General features: G+C 43.0%; 1 protein-coding gene across 3 annotated transcripts in view; it reads left to right on the plus strand.

The window, feature by feature from the left end:
- The window catches only part of DENND5A (DENN domain containing 5A), a 118,215-nt gene extending 92,918 nt beyond the window's left edge, over window positions 1-25,297 (plus strand). For 2 of the 3 annotated variants that reach the window (XM_021675138.2, XM_021675140.2), the window contains 12 exons: window positions 3,973-4,125; window positions 12,073-12,157; window positions 13,756-13,840; window positions 14,302-14,430; window positions 17,360-17,481; window positions 18,700-18,845; window positions 19,392-19,510; window positions 20,213-20,394; window positions 21,004-21,086; window positions 21,638-21,761; window positions 22,374-22,542; window positions 24,260-25,297. In XM_021675138.2, coding sequence (XP_021530813.1) covers window positions 3,973-4,125; window positions 12,073-12,157; window positions 13,756-13,840; window positions 14,302-14,430; window positions 17,360-17,481; window positions 18,700-18,845; window positions 19,392-19,510; window positions 20,213-20,394; window positions 21,004-21,086; window positions 21,638-21,761; window positions 22,374-22,542; window positions 24,260-24,443 — 1,581 coding nt within the window. In that variant the 3' untranslated portion in view covers window positions 24,444-25,297. The remainder of the gene's footprint in view (window positions 1-3,972; window positions 4,126-12,072; window positions 12,158-13,755; window positions 13,841-14,301; window positions 14,431-17,359; window positions 17,482-18,699; window positions 18,846-19,391; window positions 19,511-20,212; window positions 20,395-21,003; window positions 21,087-21,637; window positions 21,762-22,373; window positions 22,543-24,259) is intronic. The other variant, XM_021675141.2, reaches the window with a different exon arrangement.
- Window positions 25,298-25,802: the final 505 nt, after the last annotated feature.

A 25,802-nucleotide genomic window follows, 5' to 3' on the forward strand; every position in this document is an offset into this window, starting at 1 on the left:
AGATTAGTCCTACATATATGCAAGTGTTTTTGCCTCTTTATTTTAATTTGATAACAGTAATATCTTAGATCTAGAAATAGAAATTTATTGGGTACCTACTATGTGCCAGGCTAAAATGTGTCATTCAGTTTAAAGTTAGATTTTTTTGGATGTTTTTCTACAAAGACATTCATTCTTAATTTTTAATGTTTTAGTTATGAATTTAAATGTCTTTTCTAATAAAAAGAATCTTTCAACCAAGTCAGCATACCATAATTTTAGGGCAGTTCAACTCACTCAGTCTCTACTACATCCTATTTATTTATCAATGGAATAAAAAATATTTTCTTACACTTTCAGTTGCCAAGTAGTGCCCATTTATAGGATAAAGTGGTGCTCGTTTATAGGAGGAAATAAAATAAGCTGTCTCTTGTAGAAGAAATTACTACTGTTTAAAGCCAGATTGGCAGGGCACAGTGGCTCATGTGTGTAATCCTAGCCCTTTGGGAGTGGAGGTGGGCGAATCACTTGAGCCCAGAAGTTTGAGACCAGCCTAAGCAACACGATGAAACCCTATTTCTACCAAAAAAAAAAAAAAAAAAAAAAAAAAGTCGGGCATGGTGGTGTGTGCCTTTAGTCCCAGCTACTTGTGTGGCTGAGGTGGGAGGATCATTTGAGCCCTGGAGGTCAAGTCTGCAGAAGGAGACCCTCTCTCTCAAAAAAAAGCTAGATTAATATATCAGTACTGATAATTTAAATTCAGGTGTTTAAAAAAAACTCTGGCCAGGCATTGTGGCCAGAGTCTATGTGTGTGTGTGTATATAAAACTTCTGTCAGTTCACTCTGAGTAATTAATATCTATAATTTTTTTCCCCATACAATTTTGTCTCTTCTGCCTTTGTACTATGAAGAACATTGGTGATGCTGCATTTATGCATTTTCTTTTTCTAAGCGGTTGGACTGTCATTATTCTTTTTTTTTTTTTTGAAATGGAGTCTCACTGTGTCACCTAGGCTGGAGTGCAGTGTCACAATCTCAGCTCACTGCAACCTCCGCCTCCCAGGTTCAAGCAATTCTCCTTCCTCAGCCTCCAGAGTGGCTGGGATTACAGGGGTGTGCCACCACTCTTGGCTAATTTTTGTATTTTTAGTAGGATGGGGTTTCATCATGTTGATCAGGCTGGCATTGAACTCCTGACCTTAAGTGATCTGCCCGCCTTGGCATCCCAAAGTTCTGGGATTATAGGCATGAGCCGCCGTGCCTGGCCAGGACTGTCAAAATTCTTAAGTCATGAGATGCATGACCTGGCTGTGACAACTTCCTATTCCTAGCCAATGATGACTGTGAAATACATATCAAGTATATACATGTTAAATATGTGAGAATATGCATCTAGAATTGAAGAAATATAATAATCAGTATAGCATCACAAAGTATTGGCTAGCACATAGGGCAACAGGCTGTTGGAAGTATAAATTGGTATGATAATTTTGGAAAACAGTATAGTATTGTTTAGTAATTCTTCTCCTAGGTATGTTCACTAGAGAAACTTTTGGAGCATGTCCCAAGAAGTATGTACAAGAAGTTTACAGCAGCATTCTTTTATAGCCCCAAACTGGAAACAATCCAAAGCCAATTAGTAAGAGAATTAATAAACATATTGTGGCATATTCATATGGTGGAATGCTATACAACAATGGAAATGGATAATGGTTATACACATCAGTGTGGATGAATTTTACAAATATAAACTTGAGTGAAAAAGCAAATTGCAAGCCAGGAGTATTGGCACACAGCTATAATCCCAGCTACTTGGGAGGCTGAGGTAGGCAGATTACTTGAGCCTGGGAGTTCGGGCCCAGCCAGGGCAACATAGTAAGACCCAGTCTTGTAAAGGAAAAGATAAACAAACCACAAAAGAAACATGTGTGCCTATAGTCCCAGCTACTGAGGAGGCTGAGGTGGGAGGGTCAGTTGAGTCTGGGAGGTTGAGGCTATGTGAACCATGACTGAGCCACTGCACTCCAGCCTAGGCAACAGAGAGAGATCCTGTCATTTTTTAAAAAAAAAAAAAAAAAAAAAGATATATACAGGCAATCCAAACCATATATTTTAGGGTTAAAAATATAGGTGATAATAATTTTCTTATTTTTCTGTAGTTTCATTGTGTAAGTAAGTGGTTGCTTCTAGAGTGGGAAGGTGAATGGAAGAGGGCATGTGGGGTACTTCAAAGGCATAAACAGACAGTATTTATAAATAAAGAAAATGCTGGCTGGGTGCCATGGCTTATTCCTGTAATCCCAGCACTTTGGGAGGCCGAGGCAGGCGGATTACCTGAGGTTAGGAGTTCAAGACCAGCCTGACCAACATGGAGAAATCCTGTCTCTACTAAAAATACAAAATTAGCCAGGCATGGTGGCGCATGCCTGGTAATCCCAGCTACTTGGGAGGCTGAGGCAGGAGAATCACTTGAACCCAGGAGGTGGAGGTTGCGATCAGCTATGATTGCTCCATTGCACTCCAGCCTGGGCAACAAGAGTGAAACTTCATCTCAAAAAAAAAAAAAAAAAGAAAATACAGGCACTGGTTATAATGATGTAATAGCATAAATATATATTTAACAGTAAAAAAGTTAAAAACCATAACAGTGAAAAGAAATATGCCAAAGTATTAAAAGTTGTTGCTTCTGAAAGATAGGATTGGGGTGATTTGTTTTCCTTTTCTTAGATTTTTATATGTCACAAATTTATAGCATAGTTAAATCTTACTTTTGAACTTGGACTCAAAGTTCAGACAGATACATGTTCAAAGGCCAGATCTATTGCTACTTTGCTTGTTCATTTGGGCAAGTTATATACATATATAACTTGAGTGAAAAAGCAAATCACAAGCCAGGAGTATCTGCACACATCTGTAATCCCAGCTACTTGGGAGGCTGAGGTGGGCGGATTGCCTGAGCCTGGAAGTTTGGGCCCAGCCAGGGCAACATAGTAAGACCTAGTGTCTTAAAGGAAAAAAAGCCAAACAAATCACAAAAGAAACATGCACACCTATAGTCCCAGCTACTGGGGAGGCTGAGGTGGGAGTGTCAGTTGAGTCTGGGAGGTTGATATATATAGATAATATTTAATATAGTACCATATTTAAATATAGATTTTGGGCATGTTACTTAGAATTATACTATATTTAAATACAGTATAATCAATATTCTATATTGATTATACTATAAATTTAGTATATTGATTACTCTATTTATCAATTTCCTTATTGGTGAATTGGTAACGATAATAATAGTTACCTCATAGATTGTTAGGAGGCTTAAATGAGATAATGAAATGCTAAGTTCAATGCCTGACATAGTACTTAATAAAAACTATGATTATCATTATACAGTGTCTGTTTTCTTGGTTATGATTTTACAATAAGCAGTTGAAAATTTTTATGTAAATTACCTCATTTTTTTTGTCTCCTTGACAGTTACTTCAGATATATTTCTAAGTTGTATGTATGCTCGGAGGTTTATTTAGTAGGGTCATTTAAGCAGTGGGAATCAGAGACTGTCAGAGGTGAGCATGACCGAAGGGTTTATTTAACTTTGTTTCTCTCATAAGTGCAAAAACTAATACAGAGTAATGAAATCACTTGCCAGGAGTCATACAGATTGCTGTGCTCTTATCCTTTTCTTTCTTTCTTTCTTTTTTTTTTTTTTTTTTACAGAAAAAGCAATTTATTAGGCAGAGAGAGAGAGAGAGAGAGAGAGGGTTCCCACGCTGTTGTAGGAGGGGCTTATCCTTTTGTTAACTAAATTTTTAAAGCATACACTCCCTCATAACCTGACCTATATGGATATAAATATATTCTGCGTCCTTGAGGCTTATTCATCCTGTCCCTCCCAGCCCAACAGATGTGCTATGCAGGCTTTCAGAACCCTCTCAGGTTGTATGTGATCCTGCTCACTGTGGTTATTTAATCCTGTTGACTGCTTCCTTGTAGACCAAGAGGATGCTGGTGGAAAAGATGGGCCGAGAAGCTGTGGAGCTAGGGCATGGGGAGGTGAACATCACAGGGGTAGAAGAGAACACCCTGATTGCCAGCCTTTGTGATCTCCTGGAAAGGATCTGGAGTCATGGACTACAAGTGAAACAGGTAATGGGTGTCTAGCCTCTCTCTGCTCAGCAAATTGTCTTCCTGTTTTCAGTTACTAACTTTCCCACACTCTTTTTGTCCAGCTGACTGGCTTTGAAGAGTGGTACACAGTGCTCTGGAGTGAGATTTGAAATAATTAGACAAACAAATAAATGTGATCCAAACTATTTTCCTTAAAGATAAGCTTTATAAATCTTTGTGTTTGTCAGACTTTTTAAAACAGGCATCTTTCTTCCTGGTGGTAGAGCTAAAGGTCAACATGATAGGTCCTGTTCGGCAGCTGGCCCTCATCTGGAGATAGACCAGAAAGAGAAGTTGGAGCTCAGAAGTACCAATCATACACTAAAGATTCTTCACTAATAGTATGTTCACAGTGGAAAAAAAGTCTGTCATTAACATTTCTTTTTTATGCAAGTGGTTTATCTAAACATTTGCGAGAAGTCCTCAGGAAGTTGAGTAAGTTTGATTTTTCCACTTAATACCCAGAGAATTTCCTTATTTCAAAATACTGTGTTTTCATTTGGTAGTCAAGTTAGATATTTTTTATTTTTATGTATTTTTAAATTTGAAAATAACTTGAAATTTTTTGAAAAGAAGTTTTATCATGGAAAAATTAGAAAATACATATTTGCTATAGTATCCGTTAGTATTTCTTGAGGGCCTACAGTATGTCAGGTACTGTTGTAGGCACTAGAAATACCTCAGTGAACAAAACAGACCAAGATCTCCGCCTTCCTGGAGTGTCCATTCTAATGAGTATAGCAACAATCTTCAACACCTGTTCTTCAGAGCTTTCTTCTGTGTACATATCCCCATGCATGTATAGCTATATATTTAAAAACCCAATGCAACCGCAATGAGATACATCCACAGAGTAGTTAACAAAAAAAGGACAGTGACAAGTGTTAAGCAAGGATGTGGAGAAATGAGAACTTTCATGGATTGCTATTGGGAATGTAAAATGGTGCAGCCACTTTGGAAAACAGTCTGGTGGTTCCTCCGAATGTTAAACAGTTACTATATGACCCAGCAAGCCCACTTCTAGATACATATGCAAGAGAAGTGAAAACATATGTCTACACAAAAACTTGTATACAAATGTTCATAGTAGGCCAGGTGTGGTGGCTTACGCCTGTAATCCCAGCACTTTGGGAGGCCAAGACAGGTGGATCACTTGAGGTCAAGAGTTTGAGACCAGCCTGATTAACATGGTGAAATCCCATCTCTAACAAAAATACAAAATTAGCCAGGCATAATGGTGCATGCCTATAATCCCAGCTACTTGGGAGGCTGAGGCAGGAGAATCGCTTGAACCCCAGGAGGCAGAGGTTGCAGTAAGCCAAGATTGCACCATTGTACTTAAGCTTAGGCAACAAGAGCAAAACTCCATCTCAAAAAAAAAAAAAAAAGTTCATAGCAGCATTAGTCGTAATAGTGTAATCATATAAGGCTATTATGACCCAAATGTTCATAAGCTGATGAGTGGGTGACCTAAATTTGGTATAGCCGTACACTGGAGTATTACTGAGCAATAAAGGGAATAAAGTACCTACATGTGATACAACATGGATGAACTTTGAAAACCTACTAACTAAGTGAAAGAAGCCAGACACAAAAGGCCACAGATAGTATGATCTAATTTATACAAAATGTCTAAAATAGGCAAATCCGTAGACAGAAAGTAGATTAAGGGTTGCCAGAGGCTGGAGGGAGGGAGCAATGAGAAGTGACTACTAATGCATATGGAGTGTCTTTTGGGGATGATGAAAATGTTCTAGAATTAGATAGTGGTGATGGCTGCACAACTCTATAGTAAAAACCCCATTTTTTTTGTTCAGAAAATTGCATACTTTAAAAGTGTGAATTTTATGGTAACATGAATTATATCTCAGTAAAGTGTTTTTTTAAAAAATCCAAATGAAATAATACTGTACATAATGTTTTGCAACTTGCTTTGTTTTTTATCTCATGTCTTTTCTATGCTCTTAACTAATTTTTAGATGGTAGTATATTAAGTGTTTAAGAGCTCGACTATAAAACAGATTGGGATTTGAAGTATGATTTCCATTTAATAACTTTATGAAAATGAGCAAGTTACCTAGCCTCTCTAAGCCTGTTTCCTTATATGTATGATGGAATTTTATTTTATTTTATTGTATATTTAATTTAATTTAATTTAATTTAATTTTTGAGATAGAATCTTGCTTTGTTGCCCAGGCTGGAGTGCACTAGCATGATTACAGCTCACTACAGCCTTGACCTCCTGGGTTCAAGTGATCCTCCCACCTCAGCTTAGAGACTGAGACTATAGGTGTGTTGCACCATGCCCAGCTAATTTTTTATTTTTTGTAGAGACAGGGTTTCCCTATGTTGTCCTGGCTGGTCTTAAACTCCTGGGCTCAAATGATCTTCCTGCCTCAGCCCCCTAAACTGCTGGGATCACAGGCATAAGCCACTGTGCCCTGCCTAATGGAATTTTAAAAGTACCCACCTCCATTGGGTCCTCCTCTCAGTGACATGTCACTGTTTCACTTCTCCTTCTCCCTTCCCTCCCCCTTGTCCTACCTTCCCTTCCCCTTCCCTTCCCTCCCTCCCTCCTTCCCTCCCTCCCTTCCCCTTCCTTTCCCTCCCTTCCCTTCCTTTCCCTCCCTTCCCCTTCCCTTCCCTCCATTCCCCTCCACTCCCCTCCCCTCCCCTCTTTCCTTCAGTCACCCAGGCTGGAGTGCAGTGGTATGATCTCAGCTCACTTCAACCTCTGCATCCTGAGTTCAAGTGATCCTCCCACCTCAGCCTGCCAAGCTGGGTCTACACCTGCGCACAATGCCTGGCGAATTTTTGTATCTTTTTTTTTTTTTTTTTTTTTTTTTTTGAGATGTAGTCTCACTCTGTCACCCAGGCTGGAATGCAGTGGTGCAATCTTGGCTCACTGCAACTTCCACCTCCCTGGTTCTATCAATTCCTCTGCCTCAGCCTCCCATAGCTGGGATTACAGGCGCAGGCCACAACACCCAGCTTATTTTTTTGTATTTTCAATAGAGGTGGGGTTTCACCATGTTGGCCAGACTGGATTTTCTTTTAGAGTCCATTTGATCCTCTCTTATTTGGAGAGATAGGCTACTTGTTTGGTTAGAAACCAGTGCAAAATAATGGGGGCTTTTTAGTTGAGGTTCCATTTTGTTCTTAGTCCTGACTTAGAGCTCTGGAAGTGAAACAGTGACATGTCACCAGAGGAGAGTGAAGATCTGTTCTTGCTGGCAGGGCATTTATGCTCTTAGGGTTACATGTTCAGCTGGAGATTGACCCTGATGATCTATGTTGGGTTCCTAATATCATGTTCTCCATAGGCTTCCATTTTGCTGGCTTCTTTATCATTCTGAGACATTCTGCATTTGTCTTCCAATCCAGATGTCACACCCTGGTTACCTGCTGTCCTTCATCATACACCCAGAGTGTGACTAAATTTACTCTCAGAGGCTGATTTTATTATGCCCCTGTGGGGGTACTTTCCTGAGCAACCACCCATTATTATCTGCTTAGAATGTAGAGAGAACCCAAAAAACAGTAGTTTTTGCTGCTGGCCTCTTAAATTTTGTTACTAGACTTGACTGCTTGCACAGGGCTGCCTGCAGCAAGTCTTCATAAGAACCTCTGTTATCCTCACCACTCTCTTTGGCTTTCAGTGACATCTTCCAAAGAGATGGGCTTCCACCTGTAGTATGTTTTTCTCGCAAATAGAGGTTTGGTTTTTCTTTTTTTTTTTTTTGAAATGGAGTCTCGTTCTTGTCACCCAGGCTGGAGTGCTATGGTGCCATCTTGGTTCACTGCAACCTCTGCCTCCCAGGTTCAAGCTATTCTTCTGCCTCAGCCTCCTGAGGTGTCTGGGATTACAGACACCTGCCACCATGCCCAGCTAATTTTTGTACTTTTAGTAGAGACAGGGTTTCTCCACGTTGGCCGGGCTGGTCTTGAACTCCTGACCTCAGGTGATCCACCCGCCTTGGCCTCCCAAAGTGCTGGGATTACAGGCTTGAGCCACCGCGCCTGGCTTAGGTTTGGTTTTTCATACTAGTTTTGTAACTGCAACCATTTGGGGTTGATATGTGAATAGGAGTTGTTCTTACCTTTCTTGCTTAGATTCCTGTAGAATCTGGTGCAATTTATTGTTTATCCCTGTTCACAAATGGATAATCAGGCTGTATTGAACCTTTCAGTCCCAATCAGCCCCTTTGCAAAAGAGGAAAAAGAGTAGGCCATGTCTCTTGAACTAGAAAGACCAAAGTGCAGCAGCCCAGTTGCTGCTCTTCCACTCTCGTCCTTACTCTTCCTCCCCACCTCTGTAATTATTCTGAGCCATGGTCTTCCTTCTTCTGGTATGGTGGCCTTATTTTGCTTTTGTCTTTGGCCCCTTGGTATTATTGCATGTCAGGCTCTCTGGTCACCAGCTGTACTTAGTGTGTGTCACATTCAGACAGTTCTATTAAGTTCCCTTAAGCTGCTTTTCTAGTCTGCCTAGGTGTTAGGGAGCCTACTTTCTAATGGTTGTAGTAAATGGAAGGATGAATGGATTTCTAGAAGTTGAATTGCTAAGTCAAAGACCATAAATATTTTAAGCTCTTGTATTATCTGTTAGATACATTATAGACTTTTTTTTTTTTTTTTTTTGTAATGGAGTCTTACTCTGTTGCCCAGGCTGGAGTGCAGTAGTGCAATCTCAGCTCACTTTAGTCTCCACCTCCTGGGTTCAAGCAGTTCTCCTGCCTCAGCCTTCTGAGTAGCTGGGATTATAGGCGCCTGCCACCATGCCTGGCTAGTTTTTGTATTTTTAGTAGAGATGGGGATTCACTATGTTGGCCAGGCTGGTCTTGAACTCCTGACCTCAGATGATCCACCCACCTTGGCCTCCCAAAGTGCTGAGATTATGGGTGTGAATTATCGCGGCCAGCCAACCTTTTTTTTTTTTTAAGCTTTGTAAATTATTATTTTTTTCTTTTTGGCTCCTGACAGGAAACAATAGACCTTCTTAGTAGCAGTGTATAGGATTTGTAAGTCTCATTAATGTTGTTAGACATTTATGCTTTTTTTTTTCCCAAATATTTCATATTTGGATGAATAAAACCTGGTATTTTCTAATTTTAGTTTTTATATATTTTTAAAATTGCCTTTGAAATTGCTGGGTTTTGTTTTAAGTTTGTGAATTTTGTAGGAAACAGAAACATACAGCAAGCTTATTTTGACAGCTTGCAGATCTATAGCAAGGGTTTCCTACCATTCAGATATCTTTGGTGTTTTATTCCCCAAAGTAGATCAAATTTGTGAATATAAACAAGACAGACCCGCAGTACTCTCCTAGGGTAAATCTTAAGGCCTTAAATCTTCACATTGATTTCACAGCACAAAATTTTCTTCAGAAAGTATAACAACTTAAAAAGTTAAATGATCTTTTCAGAAGCATCTTGTGTAGCATAGTTATTAAGAGCAATGGTTTTGACATTAGACTTAAGCTTGAATCCCAACACTCTGTTTACTAATGGTGTGACCTATTACAAGTTACTTAACCTTTCCAATCCTCAGTTTCTTCTTCTCTAAAGAAAATAGGGATAGAGATATCTACCTTGTTAGACTGCTGGGATCATTAATTAAAATATTGTATTTTGAACATTTGACATAGTGCTTAGTTTATAGTATGCCTTAAGACCTGGTAGCTTTTATCATTATTATAGGACCAAAGTCATTTATAAAATTATTATAATCTTACTAAAACAAACTTACAACCTTTATATTATGTTATTAGTTACATGGGAACATTTACTGTGAATCTGAAATAAAGTTTTTATCATTTAACAAGGGTCATGATGTACTGAACGATGATTAGAAAGAGACAAAGCAGTTGCTGGGTGACCAGCGGGGCTCACTCATTACCAAGGTGAATTGGTCCCTCACATCAGTTTTACAAATACTATTCAGATTTGTGCCTTGGCAAAATAACAAATTACTACATGTCTCAAATAGTTTAAACTGCAGTTCTTACCTTTCCAAATGCCAAGGTTCTATTATATTGACTGTAGTTTATTTCAGCCTTGCAGTTAAGTATCTGCCTACCTTTCTGTAGGTTTCTTCAACTATACCTTCAATAGTAAATCCTTGTCATAGTGATTACTTACTCTCCCTGGCCTGCACTAACAACTTGTAAGGTAGCCAAAGATACCACAGTTTCCCCCACTTAACAGAGAAGGAAACTGACATTCAGAGGTTCAACAAACTGCTTTGCCTAGTTCACCAAGTAGCAAAATCAGGACTAGAACAATATTTAAAGGAGTACCTTTAAATATTTTAGGAAATTCAGGAGCTAAGATTACAGCTTATAGACTGAATATCCACTCCTCTGTGCAAAAGCCATCAAGCTGACATAAAACCAACATACCATGTAGAGGATGATAGGTCATTTGCTTCTTTTTTTTTTTTTTTTGAAAGGGAGCCTCACTCTGTCACCCAGGCTGGAGTGCAGTGGCACAATCTTGGCTCACTGCAACCTCCACCTCCCGGGTTGAAGTGATCCTCTTGCCTCAGCCTCCTGAGTAGCTGGGACAACAGGCATGTGCCTAATGCCCAGCTAATTTTTATATTTTTAGTAAGACGGGGTTTTGCTTAGCCTCCCAAGTAGCTGGGACAAGAAGTGTGTGCCACCATGCCTGGCTAAGTTTTTTTTTTTTTTTTTTTTTTTTTTTAAGATGGAGTCTTGCTCTGTTGCCCAGGCTGGAGTGCAGTGATGCGATCTTGGCTCACTGCCACCTCTGCCTCCTGGGTTCAAGTGATTCTCCTGCCTTAGCCTCCCGAGCAGCTGGGACTACAGGCGCGGGCCAACACGCCCAGCTAAGTTTTGTATTTTTAGTAGAGACACGATTTCACCATATTGGCCAAGCTGGTCTCGAACTCCTGACCTTGTGATCCTTCTGCTTGGGCCTCCCAAAGTGCTGGGATTACAAGCGTGAGCCAGCACACCTGGCCAGTTTTTGTATTTTTAATAAGATAGGGTTTTGCTATGTTGGCTAGGCTGGTCTTGAACTCCGACGTCAAGTGATCCACCTGCCTTGGCCTCCCAGTGTTGGGATTACAGGTGTGAGCCACTGCGCCGGGCTTGCTTGCTTTTTTGCTTGCTTTCTTGGCTTTCCTTGCCTTGCCTCCCTCTCCTTGCCTTTCTTTCCTTCCCTCCCTCCCTCCTTCCTCCCTCCCTTCTTTCCTTGTCTTCCTTGTCTTGCCTTCCTCTCCTCGCCTTCCTTTCCTTGACTTCTTCTTGCCTTGCCCCTCCCTCCCTCCCTTCCTCCCTTCCTCCCTTCCTTCCTCTTTTTCTTTTTCTTTTTCTCTTTTTTCTGTGTTTCTTTCTATCTTTCTGATGGAATCTCTGTCGCCCAGGCTGGAGTGCAGTGGTGTGATCTCGGCTCACTGCAACCTCCGCCTCCCGGGTTCAAGTGATCTCCTGGCTCAGCCTCCTGAGTAGCTGGGTTTACAGGCACATACCACCACATCCCACTGATTTTTGTATTTTTAGTAGAGACTGGGTTTCGCCATGATGGCCAGGCTGATCTCAAAACTCCGGACCTCAAGTGATCTGCCTTTCTTGGCCTCCCAAAGTGTTGGGATTACAGGCATGAGCCACTGCACCCAGCTGCTTTTTTCTTTCTTATCCACTAGTCCCTTCTCAGGCTCTTTTTTCCATGTCCTTCCTATTTTCACTGGGGGACCATTTCCTTTTTCTGTTACCTTCCACTGTTTACATTTCTCCTGGATTTTAGTAAATTGATGTATTTGCATACATTGTATCCTGGATGTACACTGAAACAAGAAACAGTACATACATTTTTTTTTTAGCAAAAGCTTGTATCTGTATGTTGAAAGCCTTGACTCCTGAAATCTAAACTGATAGGTATTTCTCCCTTGCATTGGTTCTAGGGGAAATCAGCCTTATGGTCCCACCTGTTACATTATCAGGACAACCGGCAGAGAAAACTCACTTCAGGAAGCCTCAGTACCTCAGGTAAGATAGTCTCTGGCTTCGAGAGTCTGCCCGTTCTCCACTTTTCCATCCCTCACTGGAATGATCCCTTGAGGCAAACTATTCCAGGTCAAAGAAGCCTTTGCTCTGGAATGTTTTCTGTTTTGAATATGGAGCCACCAGACTCTCTGAACCACAGAGCATACCAAAACCATGTGATTTGCTTTCATTATGTGTTTCGATACCCTTTTTATTGGCAAGATAAAAAATTTATGTGGGCAAGAGGCGAGTCTCAAAATGAATTTGGGTTTTACTGTGGTACTGGTGTCCTAGGTTTGGAGCAGGCTGTTTTCAGAGTCTTTTTTTTTTTTTCACTTCTCTGACATGGGCATTATGATTATCTATCCTGTTAGTCAAGAGAGCTGTGGTTAGTGTCCTTCCTTGGACCTCCTCAAAGTCAAGTCCCGGTGTGAATGATCCCTTACACTTCCTATCCATTTCTAACCTAATAAAAATGTCAGAGTTTGTGGCAACACCAGAGGTCATCTAGTCTAGGCCCTTTATTTTATAAGAGGAGAAAATGATTCCAGAGAGGAATTGAATTTACTTAAGATCACAAAATGAGCTCATGGAAGAGGCCAGACAAGAGCCAGTCATCTTGTCTCCTGCTCTGATGTTTAGACCATCCTACAGTTTCCTTTCCAGGGTTGTCCCCCTCCTTCTTTTACTTCTTGGGTACATCTTCCCTTCACATCATCCTTTGTTCTCCAATATCTGCGAGCAGATTTGGTTACCTTTCTTGGATGTTTTTATCTCAATGGTAAAGACGAGTTAAATGTGGTAAAAAGATGAGCATGAACTCTTTGCTCTTGAACTAGTTGACCTTAACTAGCACTGAACCTGGGGAGATAATTGGTTGAAAACTAGGGACAAGAGTTCTCCAGATAGATTTATGAGGAATTTTTTGGCCCGCTTTCTGCATGTGTAAGAGCAGGTTCTTATTAAGAATGCTATAGAAGTCATTGTCAAGGAATAAACTGTAGCCAAAAATTCACAACAGCTTGATGATGAAAATACTAAGTTTTAAACATTAGGCCAGACATGAGGATATAAAGGTATTATATCTCCTCTTCTCCTAGAGGTCCTGTCATTCTGGAACAGAACCAGAACCTTCTTGTTCTTTACACATTCTCTTGGCTCTTTTCTAGGCTGCTATAAAGCCAGAACAGGATGTGAGTAGTGGCTTCAAGTGGAAGCACTGCTTCTATGGAACATGGTGAGAGCATGATAGATTAGGAGCCAGGAAATCTGTGTTCCAGTACTGACTTTGCTACTTGGTGATGTAGGCAAAGCAGCTAACCTCTTTGAATGTCATTTTCCTTCTCTGTTAAGTGGGAGAAATTATGATATCTTTTTTGGCTACCTTATAAATTGTTAGAGAATTAAATGAGATAATATCCATAAAAATATAAAATTTGATCTTTATTAGGAATTTAATAAATATTTATGAAACAATTGATTAAAGTGTTACCAGTGTAACCAACTGTTTCCCATAGCAGTTTGTGATTTGAGATAAGGGAAGGGTATCAGCTCTTTGGATATTCAGATCTCTTTGGACATGACCAACTTGTTTATTCTAGGAATACTTCTTGATTCAGAACGTAGGAAGTCTGATGCCAGCTCGCTCATGCCTCCCCTGAGGATCTCCCTGATTCAGGATATGAGGTTAGTATGGGCTCACATGTAATAAGCCGCTAAAATCCCGTTTTCAGTTGCTGCTTAGGTGTCCACTTCAAGTAACAGGGTCTCAGTGGCTGCTATAGCATCTCAGCTAACATGGAAGCCCTCCTAATCATGAAGCCTTGTATTTCATGATACATTTATAGAACTATACAACAGTTGAGTTTCCTGGCATTTTTGGAGATAAGGGAGCATAGGAGAGTATCCCAAGCCCTGAGAGCTCAGGGTTAGCCTGGCTTTTTAAGGACTGTACTGTCTTTTTTCCTCCCCAAATATGGTGAGCCTATCTGGCTACATGGAAGTCCAGTATTTGGAGAATAGAGATGGGCTCTCCTAGGGTGGGATAGGACTGTCTCAGCAGGTCTCCTTTGGCTTTACAGGTGAGGTATTGGCAGTGAGTTCATCTCCCATTCCACCCTCCACTTCCCTTTACATTCTTCCTCTAGGCACATCCAGAACATCGGGGAAATCAAGACTGATGTGGGAAAGGCCAGAGCATGGGTGCGACTGTCCATGGAAAAAAAGTTACTTTCCAGACACCTGAAGCAGCTCCTCTCAGACCATGAGCTCACCAAGTAAGGCTGCTCCGCCAGGGGTAGAAGCAGGCTCCCAGGAATGGAGGGAAGAGATCAGAAACTTGTGTGGGAAGGAGAAGTATTCAGTGTGATATTGCTGTTGCATTCAGCTAAACTCTTTGCTTATGAAGGTTTCGCAGTATTTCCTCCTCTCCCTTTTTATCAGTAGAAGAATACTTCTGCTATATCGGTTCTCCCTGTCTTCTCAACCTGCATGTCTAAAACTAGCTTTCTTAGAGAGGTAGTGAGAAAGATGAGGCCTTCCTCTTCTTCCTTTATTCAGGTGACATGTATACCTCTTGGACATAAGGCATTTCCTTGGTCTCTTTCCTTTTCTGGGGAGCAAAGAATTGGGGAATTAAAAGGAAACTTCTGAGATGTCCTCTTCTCTCTCTTGTTCGACACATTATACCCCTTACCCCTCTTAGGATGTTGATGGCCTTTTCTTGTCTATACTTCTGCTTGACCCTAGTCCTGTCTGTACTCTACCTGGTAAACTTCTTCAGGGTCCAGTTTTCTTTGCCACAGTTTTCCTGGACTCCCCAGAAACGTGGTTCATCCCTCCTCCAGGCATGTATAACATTTGTTAGAGTGTTTGTTCATCCCCTTTTTCACCACTGACGTATTGTATTATCATTGTCTATTTGCTTGCTACTTACTGAAGTTTGCTCTCATTGAAGGCGTAAATCTGTCCCTTTCCCCAAGGCTGAGTATGTTGCTTAGCATCCGCTAGGTATTCAGCCAGTGCACATAAAAGGTGTGGATAGCTGCACGTACAGAAGGATGTGGACAGCTTAGAAAGAGTAAATCTTGATAGACTGTCCCTCAGACTCTGGGATTTCCAGCTAGCCCCCAAGACTGTTTGTAGCTTGGAATGGGGTAAGGTGGAGGCAGGGTTGTATATTCATGGGGGCTGTATATTCGTGGGACCCACTGAATTATAAATTTCAAAGGAAGCAGTGAGTTAGCTCTCATGTAGGGAGCCTAAACTCCTTCTCCTTGACTTGTCTGCAGTGATTAACACCGTGTAGTGCCCCTTTACCTTGAAACTCACTTTATGTGGCTGCCATGACCTTAAACCATCTTTCTCCCCTTACTCTTTGCACAACGTTGGCTTTCACCATCTTCAGTTCTTTGCATGCACACACTTTGTTTGTTGCTTTTTCACTTGCTTGCTCTCTTACTTGATCTCACCCATTCTCATGACTTCTAAGTCCTCTAAGCAGGAGATGCCCGTATCCGCAGTTCTAGCCCTGACATGTCTCTTGAACTCCACTCCTGCATTTATTTCCATTCTTACATCTTACCTTCTTAGCTCAGCAAGAATAAAAGCAAGCTTCACAGAGTCTTCACCATAATTACTTTACTCTCAGATTTTTCGTTAATGTCACCACTGTGCTCTCTGAACAGCCTACCCCCACTTCTTTTCTATACCTACATTCAAAATTTGGAGTCAGTTTTGACTCCTTGGTTTACTTTATCTCCCACATACAGATTTTAGGTCCTTCACCTCTGTCTCACCTGTCTCCTTACCATTTTTACTGCAGAGCCTTAGTTTAATTCTCATTTCCCTTTCACGTCTCACCTGCACTAAATCTAAATTTCATGAAGTTGGTCATGGTTGTCTCTTTTGCTAGGCCAAATTGCAGAAACCCCTTACTTGGCAGATTGCAAACTCCTTAGTTTAAAATTTTAGGACCTTCCTTCATTTGAGTAACTTAACTTTTTTTTTTCATTTGACACCTTTGGTACAGTAGCCTGATTTCTTAGTCTCATTGCTAACTGATCACTTCCCTGAACCCTCAACTCCAGCCAAACTAGTTTCCAAGTTTCCAAACTTAGACAGGTTTCCTGTCTGTACAACACTTGTCTAAATTTCTGCTGCCCTTCAGGCCCCTCTGTTCTTCAAGGCCTTCCAGGACTACTGAAGCATATGGCTCTTTAAATTCCCAGAAACAGGCTTTTGTTTGATCATTCACTGTAAGTAGTACTATACCATGGCCTTTACCTGATTTACTCACTTAGAGTGCATTTGAGGGGTAGGCGCTTTCTTCTCCAGCACCTGGACATAACAGGCCTGGGTTGATAAATTATCGAAAGTTCCTTATAAACCGGGCTAGGTAGAACCTCACAGATCTGAATCCTATACCCCTCTGGCCATGGTGATTGCAGCTTGGGCAATCAGGGCAGTTGTCTTCTTTTGTTCTTTGTAATGAAGGCCTGCATATTTGGCTCTGGGTATCTCCTCTATTTGGGGGAAAATATCATTGCTTTGCAGCTGCAGAGGGCCTGGAATATCAGGCAAAGAAGTTGCCCTCTGACAAATAGGCAGTGGAAATGAAGGCAGAAAGTTTGAAAAGAGGGGAATGATGTGATCTACATGGCTCTTCCTTGCCTGTGACTTGGATCAGAGGCAGGAGCATGCCCTTTATTGCCTCTGAAGCTGTGCTGGCCTTACGCCCCATTCAGAGCAGTGTTCTGACTTGTGGCTCTCAGATCTACTGAGGGTTCAAAACTAGGCCTGGTGATGAATGGTGACCACAGATCTCCATCCACTGCCAGTCACACACCATACACTAGCTGACAGCCTAACTAGAAGCCTGAGAGGACCTGTGTCATTCTTGATGGAATTTCTTCCAGCCTTCAACTTAGAAAAGGAGATTTCATGACCTCTGACACTTGACATAGTAACATCAACCCTTAGAGACCAGTAGTATTTGATTTTTGTTGTTCCTGGTGTAGCTTAAACCATTGTCCCTCTGGCCCTTAGTTACAGAGTAGCTAGCTTTGTTACTTTGTAGGGTGAACCTAAGGAACTTGAGGCTTGACATCTTATGCTTCCCTTAGCTGTATCCTTCCAGAACTGAAAATTCTAGTTTCTTTCCCTTCCTTTTGTTCGGAGACTGATGTGTTGCCTCCTCTTCAACAGAAAGTTATATAAGCGCTATGCCTTCCTGCGCTGTGATGATGAGAAGGAGCAGTTCCTCTATCACCTCCTGTCTTTCAATGCCGTCGATTACTTTTGCTTCACCAATGTCTTCACAACTATCCGTGAGTAGCCCTGTGCTCCCAGCTGGCCTTCTCAAAGTAGTCTTTATGAACCTCCCTGAGACTCACTCATTGTCCCCTTTTTAAAGAAAGAAGATTATCCTTTGTATTTTCTATTTGTCTTTTCTTCTGTGGGGAGGGAAGTGCGCTTGCCCTCCTTGGAGGCTGTGTTTCCTCTGAAGTTTCTCATTCTTGTTCTGAACTGGAGAGCTTAATCTTTTTTGCCATTGTGTTGTCAGCGTTGTCCTAGGCACTGCTCTGGGAGCCTAAGGTGATGAAGGTGGAGTGGAGTTGGGTGAGCTGATGCAGTTTACCTCCCTCCCTGCATACCTAGAAATAATCTCCTTTTTGTTTTGGCCTGAGAGAGTCACTTGGCATCATAGGATGTTTCAGACCAGGCTGAAGGGAAAAGGAGCTCTTTCCTGAGGTAGCAGAAAGAACTCCAAATACCAGTGGGAGATTTGAGTTTGATCCCAGCTCTGGCTAACTCATTATGTGTCTGTGAGCAGAGTCTATCCTGCTGTGAGTCCCAGTCTCTCTATTTACAGAATGGGGAAGAGGGTTCAATATGGTCTAATTCCCTTTGAGCCTCTTCTTTCCCGTATGCCAGGATTCTCTACTGGGTGGGGGATAGTCTCCAAGCTTGCCACATGGCTAGTTCTTCCGCCAGTTACTCAGCAGCATAGACTCTCGTTTCTGTCTGATGCTACATCTTCCCTTTTAAAGACTAGGGCTATGGGCTTAATAGAAATAGTGCTAGACTGGAATTTAGAAGACCCAAGGCAAACTGTTTCCCTCCCCGTGCCTTGGAAAAAGGATTGCAATACCTCATCTCCAAAGATTGTTATGATTATTATTAGGGTTCATGAGATGATAGATTGAAGAGTGCTCTGAAAAGCAGTTCAGTACAATGTTAAGAGTTGGTGATATTATTTAACAAATAGGTTCACTTAGCTCTGAGCCTATAGATAGGCTTGAATCTTTGATCTTTGGGTGGTAAGCCTGAGAGGAGTGAAATTGAGCAGGGGCCTTGGGGTAGTTGGCTAATATTCTACATCAGCCAGGGACTAGGTCCTGGGGCCCTGCTGTTCCAGGGCTCTGCTGGGGCTGGGATAGCAGGGACCACACTTGTGCCAGCTTGCCTGGAGCAGGTCAGAGTCCCATCTGGTATGGGAAGGATTTCTGATCCCCCTTAATACTTTTGTGGCTTCCCCTAAACAGTGATCCCGTACCACATTCTGATCGTACCAAGCAAGAAGCTGGGGGGCTCCATGTTCACTGCCAACCCGTGGATCTGTATATCAGGAGAATTGGGTGAGACACAGATCCTGCAGATTCCCAGGAATGTGCTAGAGATGACCTTCGAGGTATGTGTTATTTGGGGCCACAGCTCTGTGGGGATCTGAGTTTGGAACAGCTCTTTTGGGGAGTTTTCTGCAGGGTTTTCCAGAGGCCTTGCTATGTACAGTGTAATGCATCAGCAGAGCTGACCTTCCTGAGATATCTGAGGCTGGAACCAAGGACTGACCCTGAGGAGGGGGACCCTACCCTGTCAAACAGTGTCTGTCTCAAAGGCACTTACTTGTCTGGACTTGCTTGTCTTTCCATGCATAGTGTGTCGAAAAGTCCCCAAGAGTTCTTTCAGCTGCTCAGCCCACCTGTTCCCAGAGACCTCAGAACCCACTTCCAGAACCTTTTGCTCCCAGGCCCTATTCTTCTAGGTAGAAGCATTTTCTTTCTCAGCCTTGGGCCGCCCCATGAGATAGTGCTGTGCCACAGTTCTGGTGGTCTGTAGAGCCATGACCTACCCCTGCAGTTGCTCAGGTTGCAGGCAGCCAGTCAGATCTGTGCCTCTGAGGACTGCTGTTCTTTTCTCTGATTTTCCTGACCTACCTCATCTTCTCTATTCACAGTGCCAGAACTTGGGGAAGCTTACGACTGTCCAGATTGGCCATGATAACTCTGGGCTATATGCCAAATGGCTGGTGGAGTTTGTGATGGTCAGGAATGAGATCACAGGACATACCTACAAGTAAGTGTTCCCTCAGATAGGCTGTAAGGTAGAGGGGCAAGATGTATCTATAGGAGCTCTTTGATGCTTGGTTATGTGGAGTTCCCAAGGAGACCCTTTAGGTTGTCATAGCCTGAGGCACCTTCCTGTTTAGCTCTACCTTATTACACTTGAAGGTAAGCAGAAGGAGGGTTTCTTTTTCTTTTTTTTTTTTTGAGACAGAGTCTTGCTCTGTCACCCAGGCTGGAGCGCAGTGGCACAATCTTAGCTCACTACAGCCTCCGCCTCCTGGGCTGAGGCGATTCTCCTGCCCCAGCTCCCCAGTTAGCTGGGATTATAGGCATGCACCACCACACCCAGTTAATTTTGTATCTTTAGTAGAGACGGGTTTCACCATGTTGACCAGGCTGGTCTTGAACTCCTGACCTCAGGTGATCCGCCTGCCTCAGCCTCCCAAAGTTCTGGGATTACAGGTATGAGCCACCAGCCCCAACCAGAAGGAGGGTTTCTAAGTGAAGGTATGTGGAATTTCTATGCCCAGATCCCAGGCCACCTATGCCACTTAGGTGGCTCCTCTGATGACAGATGGTGGGACCAGCAGAGGCTTGAAGGAGTCTCTATCCTGGTTTCAGAGACTATCTCTAGGGATTGGCTTTGTTGATGGCTCTTGCTGAGCAGCAGGGAGGATCTGGCTGCTCTGATAGGCCGTTGTCTGACCTTCAGGTTCCCATGTGGCCGGTGGTTGGGGAAGGGCATGGATGATGGAAGCCTAGAGCGGATCCTAGTTGGGGAGCTGCTCACATCCCAGCCTGAGGTGGATGAGAGGCCATGCCGGACCCCGCCGCTGCAGCAGTCCCCCAGTGTCATCCGGAGGCTTGTTACCATCTCACCCAACAACAAGCCCAGTAAGTGGGAGGAGGGCTTGGGCCCTCATGCCACACATCTGGGGAATGGGTGGATCTCTGCGAGCCCTGTTATGAGAACCCAGATCCCAGACTTTGTGGCTGTCTCAGGAAACACTTCTGCTGACAAAGCCACCTCAGGCATATGGCACCCTCCTCTTATGAATCACTGAGAGTGTTTGGCACTCTCCTTAGAGGCCTGGCAGGAGAGGAGAGAATTCATGCTGCCAAGCCTGGGTGCTGTATATATTCATGCATGATCCATTAAAGGACAAGGGTCTACTTTCTGGCCTTCTCCTTCCTGATTCCTGGGCTTCATAGCCAAGGCATGGCTGTCTTTTGGTTGCCCAAAATTTTAAGGTAAAATAGAAAATAAACTTTACCAGCATTTCTTAGAGATAGAACTCTAAGGTATTAGCTTTTGTGTTTTACCCCTAAGATTTTGGGAAGAGCTAGCTCAACAAAGCTGGGTGGGCAAGAGCCTCTGCTTCCTAGGGTCCAGCTTCCCTGCCTCTCCCATGGGCCCTCCCTGTGTCCTCAATCTCCTGCTCAGGCAGCTAAGCACTGTTAGCCTCTGAGATTGGTTAGGGATGTCTGCTTGATTTTTATCAGAGCTGAACACTGGACAGATCCAGGAGTCCATCGGGGAGGCAGTCAATGGCATTGTGAAGCACTTCCATAAGCCTGAGAAAGAGGTGAGCCTTCTTGCCCTCCAATTCAGGGCCTTACATTGAGTAAGAGAGAATAATCTTGTTTTTCCAGTTATCCTGTTATGCTCTTCCAGGCCCATGTGCTTTGGACAGCCCAGAGTCTTAGAGAGTGTGTGCCTCAGCTAGTTTGAGATGGAGCAGACTCCTTCCTCTGGGGGCCTTTGCCTCAGGTTGCCCTGTTTTCCCTCTACTGTACCCAGTAGAGTCCTTGGGCCCCCAGTGAACAATGCGTATTCCTGTCCTCTTCTGGATTTGCCTGTGTCTCCTTGAATGGTGGCCACACTGACTTTGTCCTCCAGTGGGGAATCTACTTGTGTGTGACCCAGATCCATCATCTCTTCTTTCATCCATTTATTCAACAGCTCTTCACTGGGAGCTTCTCTGAGCCAGGCAGTGTGCCAGGTGTTAGGGGAACAGACAAGGTCCTGGCCTGTTTTTTGCAGCCCTACCAGCTCTGGGCCGTGGGTTTAGGGATGCAATGGTGGGAGGGGAGCTTGGCTGAGACAAGCCTGGCACCCACCCGTTTCCTTATGTAGCGAGGCAGTCTGACGCTGTTGCTCTGTGGAGAATGTGGCCTTGTCTCGGCCCTGGAACAGGCTTTCCAGCATGGATTTAAATCACCCCGGCTCTTCAAAAACGTCTTCATTTGGGATTTCCTGGGTGAGTTGGGCTGGAGTATGAGGGTGGGAAAAGCATGCAGAGATAAAGGGGACTTACCAACATAGCATGAGTGCTGACCACTCTGAGAGGCAGAACCCAAATTAGGTGACTCTCAGATCTCATTTGTTTGCTCCGGTTTTTCTTGAAGTGGGGAATGACAAGAGCTCTTCTCCCCACTTGGTAAATGCTTATCTCTTGAGAACTGGACAGAAAAGATTCTTCTAGACATCTTTTATTTAGTAAGGACTTAGTCCTGAGTCCTTACACGTTCTCCTTATAGATCCCAAATTTCCAGTTGAGTGTCTTGGAGCCCAAACCCTATGTTGCACCCATTTGGAGAATTTTCATGCAAGAAACCATCCTCAGATTTTTTAATGTCTTCAGACTAAGGAAAAGAACATCTTTATATCAAGGGCCACATAAATAAATTTAAAATATAAGGATAGGGAATATAAGGATCATTTTGAAACATGACCAGTGGCATCAGAACACTTGTGCTATTCTCATTAAGTTACCTGTGTGGACTTGGAGAGGCCCATGGCAAGTGGCCTGCAGGACCATCAGGTTGGTGTTGAGAGCCTTTTCACTGGTAAGCTTTTCTACTCTTCACAGAAAAAGCACAAACCTATTATGAGACATTAGAGCAGAATGAAGTAGTCCCTGAGGAAAACTGGCATACAAGGGCCCGTAACTTCTGCCGATTTGTCACTGCAATCAACAATACTCCCAGGAACATTGGCAAGGACGGCAAGTTTCAGATGCTGGTGTGCTTGGGAGCCAGGTACTGCAGAGTCAGGGCCCAGAGTGCACAGCAGCCAGCCTTGGTGGTGGTGCTGGAGGCCTGATGTGGTGCAGGGGTGAGGAATGGCTAATGACCAGATGTCCTTAGGCAGATGAGGCCTTAGAAGGCTTCTTAGAAGCCCTTAATTTTCTTTATGTATCGTGTATGGTCACATGCTGCATAACAACATTTGTCAGTGATGGACTGCTTATGGGATGATGGTCCTATAAGATTATAATACTCTGTTTTTACTGTACCTTTTATAGGTTGAGATATGTTTAGATACCCAAATACTTACCATTGTGTTTCACTTGCCTGCATTATTCAGCACAGTAACATGCTGTACCAATTTGTAGTGTAGGAGCAACAGGCTAGATGTATAGTAGGCTCTACCATCTAGGTTTGTGTAAGAACCCTATGAAGTTCGCAGTGATAAAACTGACTAATGGCACATTTCTCAGTCTGTATCCCTGTCATTAAGCAACATATGACTTATGTGTGTGGTGATCTGTTGGGGTAGGGATGACAGCATGTATGTAATCAGCAGGGGAGGGGCCCCATTTTGAAAGGAAAGATCAATGTCATACCACTGGGGAAGTTTGAAGCAGAGTGTATGTAGTCATTCCTTCATTAAACACTTGAATGGCCTTATGGAAGTTGGTAGGAAGAGAGCTGAATAAAGCATGGTCCCTTACCATTTAGAAGCTTACTTGTCTTAATTAAATACAGTACATGGAAGAGGGTTTTTGTAGGTCCACAAAAGAAGTGCACATTCATACAATATGCTGAAAAGGTAGAGGAGAAAGGTCAGAGAAGACGTCAGGGAGGAGTTGGTATTTGAAGTGATCCTTTAATGACAGGAAGTAACAGAACATGGCAAGGGCAGTAATAAATAGGAAACACAGTTGAAAGGAGGATAGGGCCCCTGAGCTGTGACAGAGAAAGATTCCTTTCATATTAGTACAAAATTGTTTCATCAGGGGACTGAAGTAATATTAATCTGGTATTATGGATGGTATGCATTAGAGTGGACGAGATCGTTAAGGGCTATTCCTGTAGGTCAGGTGAGAGAGCATAAAGGTCAAGTAAACTTAAGGCAGTAGTTTATTCAGGATGCATAAAGGGAGAGAATTGGCATAGTAGTTAAAAACAGACTCCAGAACCACATTCACTAGGTTCAGATCTCAAGTTACCTGTTTACTAGCCATGTGATCTTGGACAAGCTATGTAACTTCCATCCACCCCACTTTCTTTATCTATAAAGTGGTATAATAATCTATAAAGTGGGGATAATAATAGTACCTACCTCATATCGTAGGGTTATCATGAAGATTAAATCTCTTATGTCAGTGCCAGCACATGCTGAGTGCTGTGTGAGGTTAGTGCTTATTATTATTCCTGGTGGTGGTAGCTGTGGGAGGAGAGAAGCTCTGGGAGACATTGATGATAGGGCTGTCTAGGCAGGGTGATGGAGGCAGGGGAGAAGGAGCAGGCCTGGGGGCTGGTGACAGGACTGATTTGGGTTAGGTTTGTTTGGTGTCCTGCAGCTGAAAGACCTTTTTGTCAGTCCCTGTTAGAGAGAGGGGGCGTTGGGAAGCTGTCAGTGTCTCCAGCTTCAGACTTAGTTCATGGTTTCCCCCTTGGCCTTGCACTAACTGTGTCTTTCTTCCTTTTCCCTTGCCCCTCTGACCCGCCTGGACTGCTCCTGCTCTGCCAGAGATCACCTTCTACACCACTGGATTGCCCTGCTGGCTGACTGCCCCATCACTGCACACATGTATGAGGATGTGGCACTGATCAAAGACCATACACTTGTCAATTCCTTGATCCGCGTGCTGCAGACATTGCAGGAGTTTAACATCACGCTGGAGACGTCCCTTGTCAAGGGCATCGACATCTGACCTCCCAGCATCAGCCAGCAGCAGGACTGAGAAGGACTCTCATCCTGCAGCTCTGACCCTTTTTCCCAAAGGGACTTAAGAGAATTGTGCAGGAGAAGGAGACAAAATGTACACTCACTGTAAAAAGAAACTAGAGGATTTTTGGAATAAATAATCTATTTTAGAGTTTATTTGCTGATTTGCTTTTTACACACTTTCATGTGAAAGAGTGATAGGGAGAGGGAGCGAGGCTGGTGCCGCTTATTTTGAAGCTGGTGCCCTCCCTCGCCATGGCCACATGCTGGAAGCCTGAGGCCTCCCTGGACTGAGCCTGTGGCACTGCGTGCGGGACAGTTATGTTTCCATGCCCCGTCGCATTAATGAGGCCCTTCCACATCATTTTTAAACTAATGTTTTCTATATTAACATTATTATGGATATTTGGCTTTCATAGGCCACACACAGGTGTGCTGAGAGGGAAGCCCCATGCTCCATTCAAAGGCATTTTTAGTAGTGCCTCTAAGCAAGCACTGATGAGTCAGTCCCACATCTTTTCTTTTTTGTCAGTATTATTTGGGAAGGAGACATGCCGGATGTGTCATTGTGCCAAATATCACATTTCCTGTTGGCACACAGTTTCACAGAAGTAAACATAAGCATGTTTTAACAAGTTTTTCTTTCCTTTTTTCTTTTTTAAAATGTTTTATTTATTTAACCCTTCATTGTGTGTTTTTAAGTATTTTCTTTTTTCTTTTTTTAAGGAAAGGAAAAGCTTGTCACGATCTAACTGACTATGTTATTATTATTAAATTTATGTTTTGCAACTTAGAAACCAGCTACAGTATGGCCCACTTAATAAAACACCTGAAACAAAACTGCATGGATCATTGATTTTTATGGAGGTTTGTGAGCAGTGGGCAGCTGCGAGTGCAGTTGGGTCCATCTGCAAGGATGGGCTTGTGGCATCACCTCTCTCCACCAGCAGGCTTGGGGTTGTGGTCTGCTCAGGATGCTCCTGAGGGTCTGGGGTCTCCTGGGCCCTTGTGCCCGCAGTGCCGGGAGCTTTCCTAGCTGTAAACTCAAGTGGCCGATTGACAAAGATGTAGACAAGCTTCTTTCCTCACTCCACAGAGGGGGAGACTGAGGCACAGGAGGAAAAAGACCTGGCCAGAGTTGCAAAGGTTGTCATTTGACTGAGACAGGATGGGCCCTTTCTTGAGACGGTAAGGGAGACCAGGTGTGGGGAGGCTGTTTTTTGAAATAAAGGTTTGCTTTCCTGGGGATGGCAGGTGGAAGACCATAGAGATCTGGTTTCCTTCATTTTTATTCTTCAGGCTGCTCTGCAGAAGCAGGAAGCTCCAGAAGAAGTGTAATGTGATC

Source organism: Aotus nancymaae, unplaced genomic scaffold (genome assembly GCF_030222135.1).
Source record: "Aotus nancymaae isolate 86718 unplaced genomic scaffold, 86718_ANA_hifiasm-v0.15.2.pri h1tg000059l, whole genome shotgun sequence".
Taxonomy (NCBI): Eukaryota; Metazoa; Chordata; class Mammalia; order Primates; family Aotidae; genus Aotus; species Aotus nancymaae.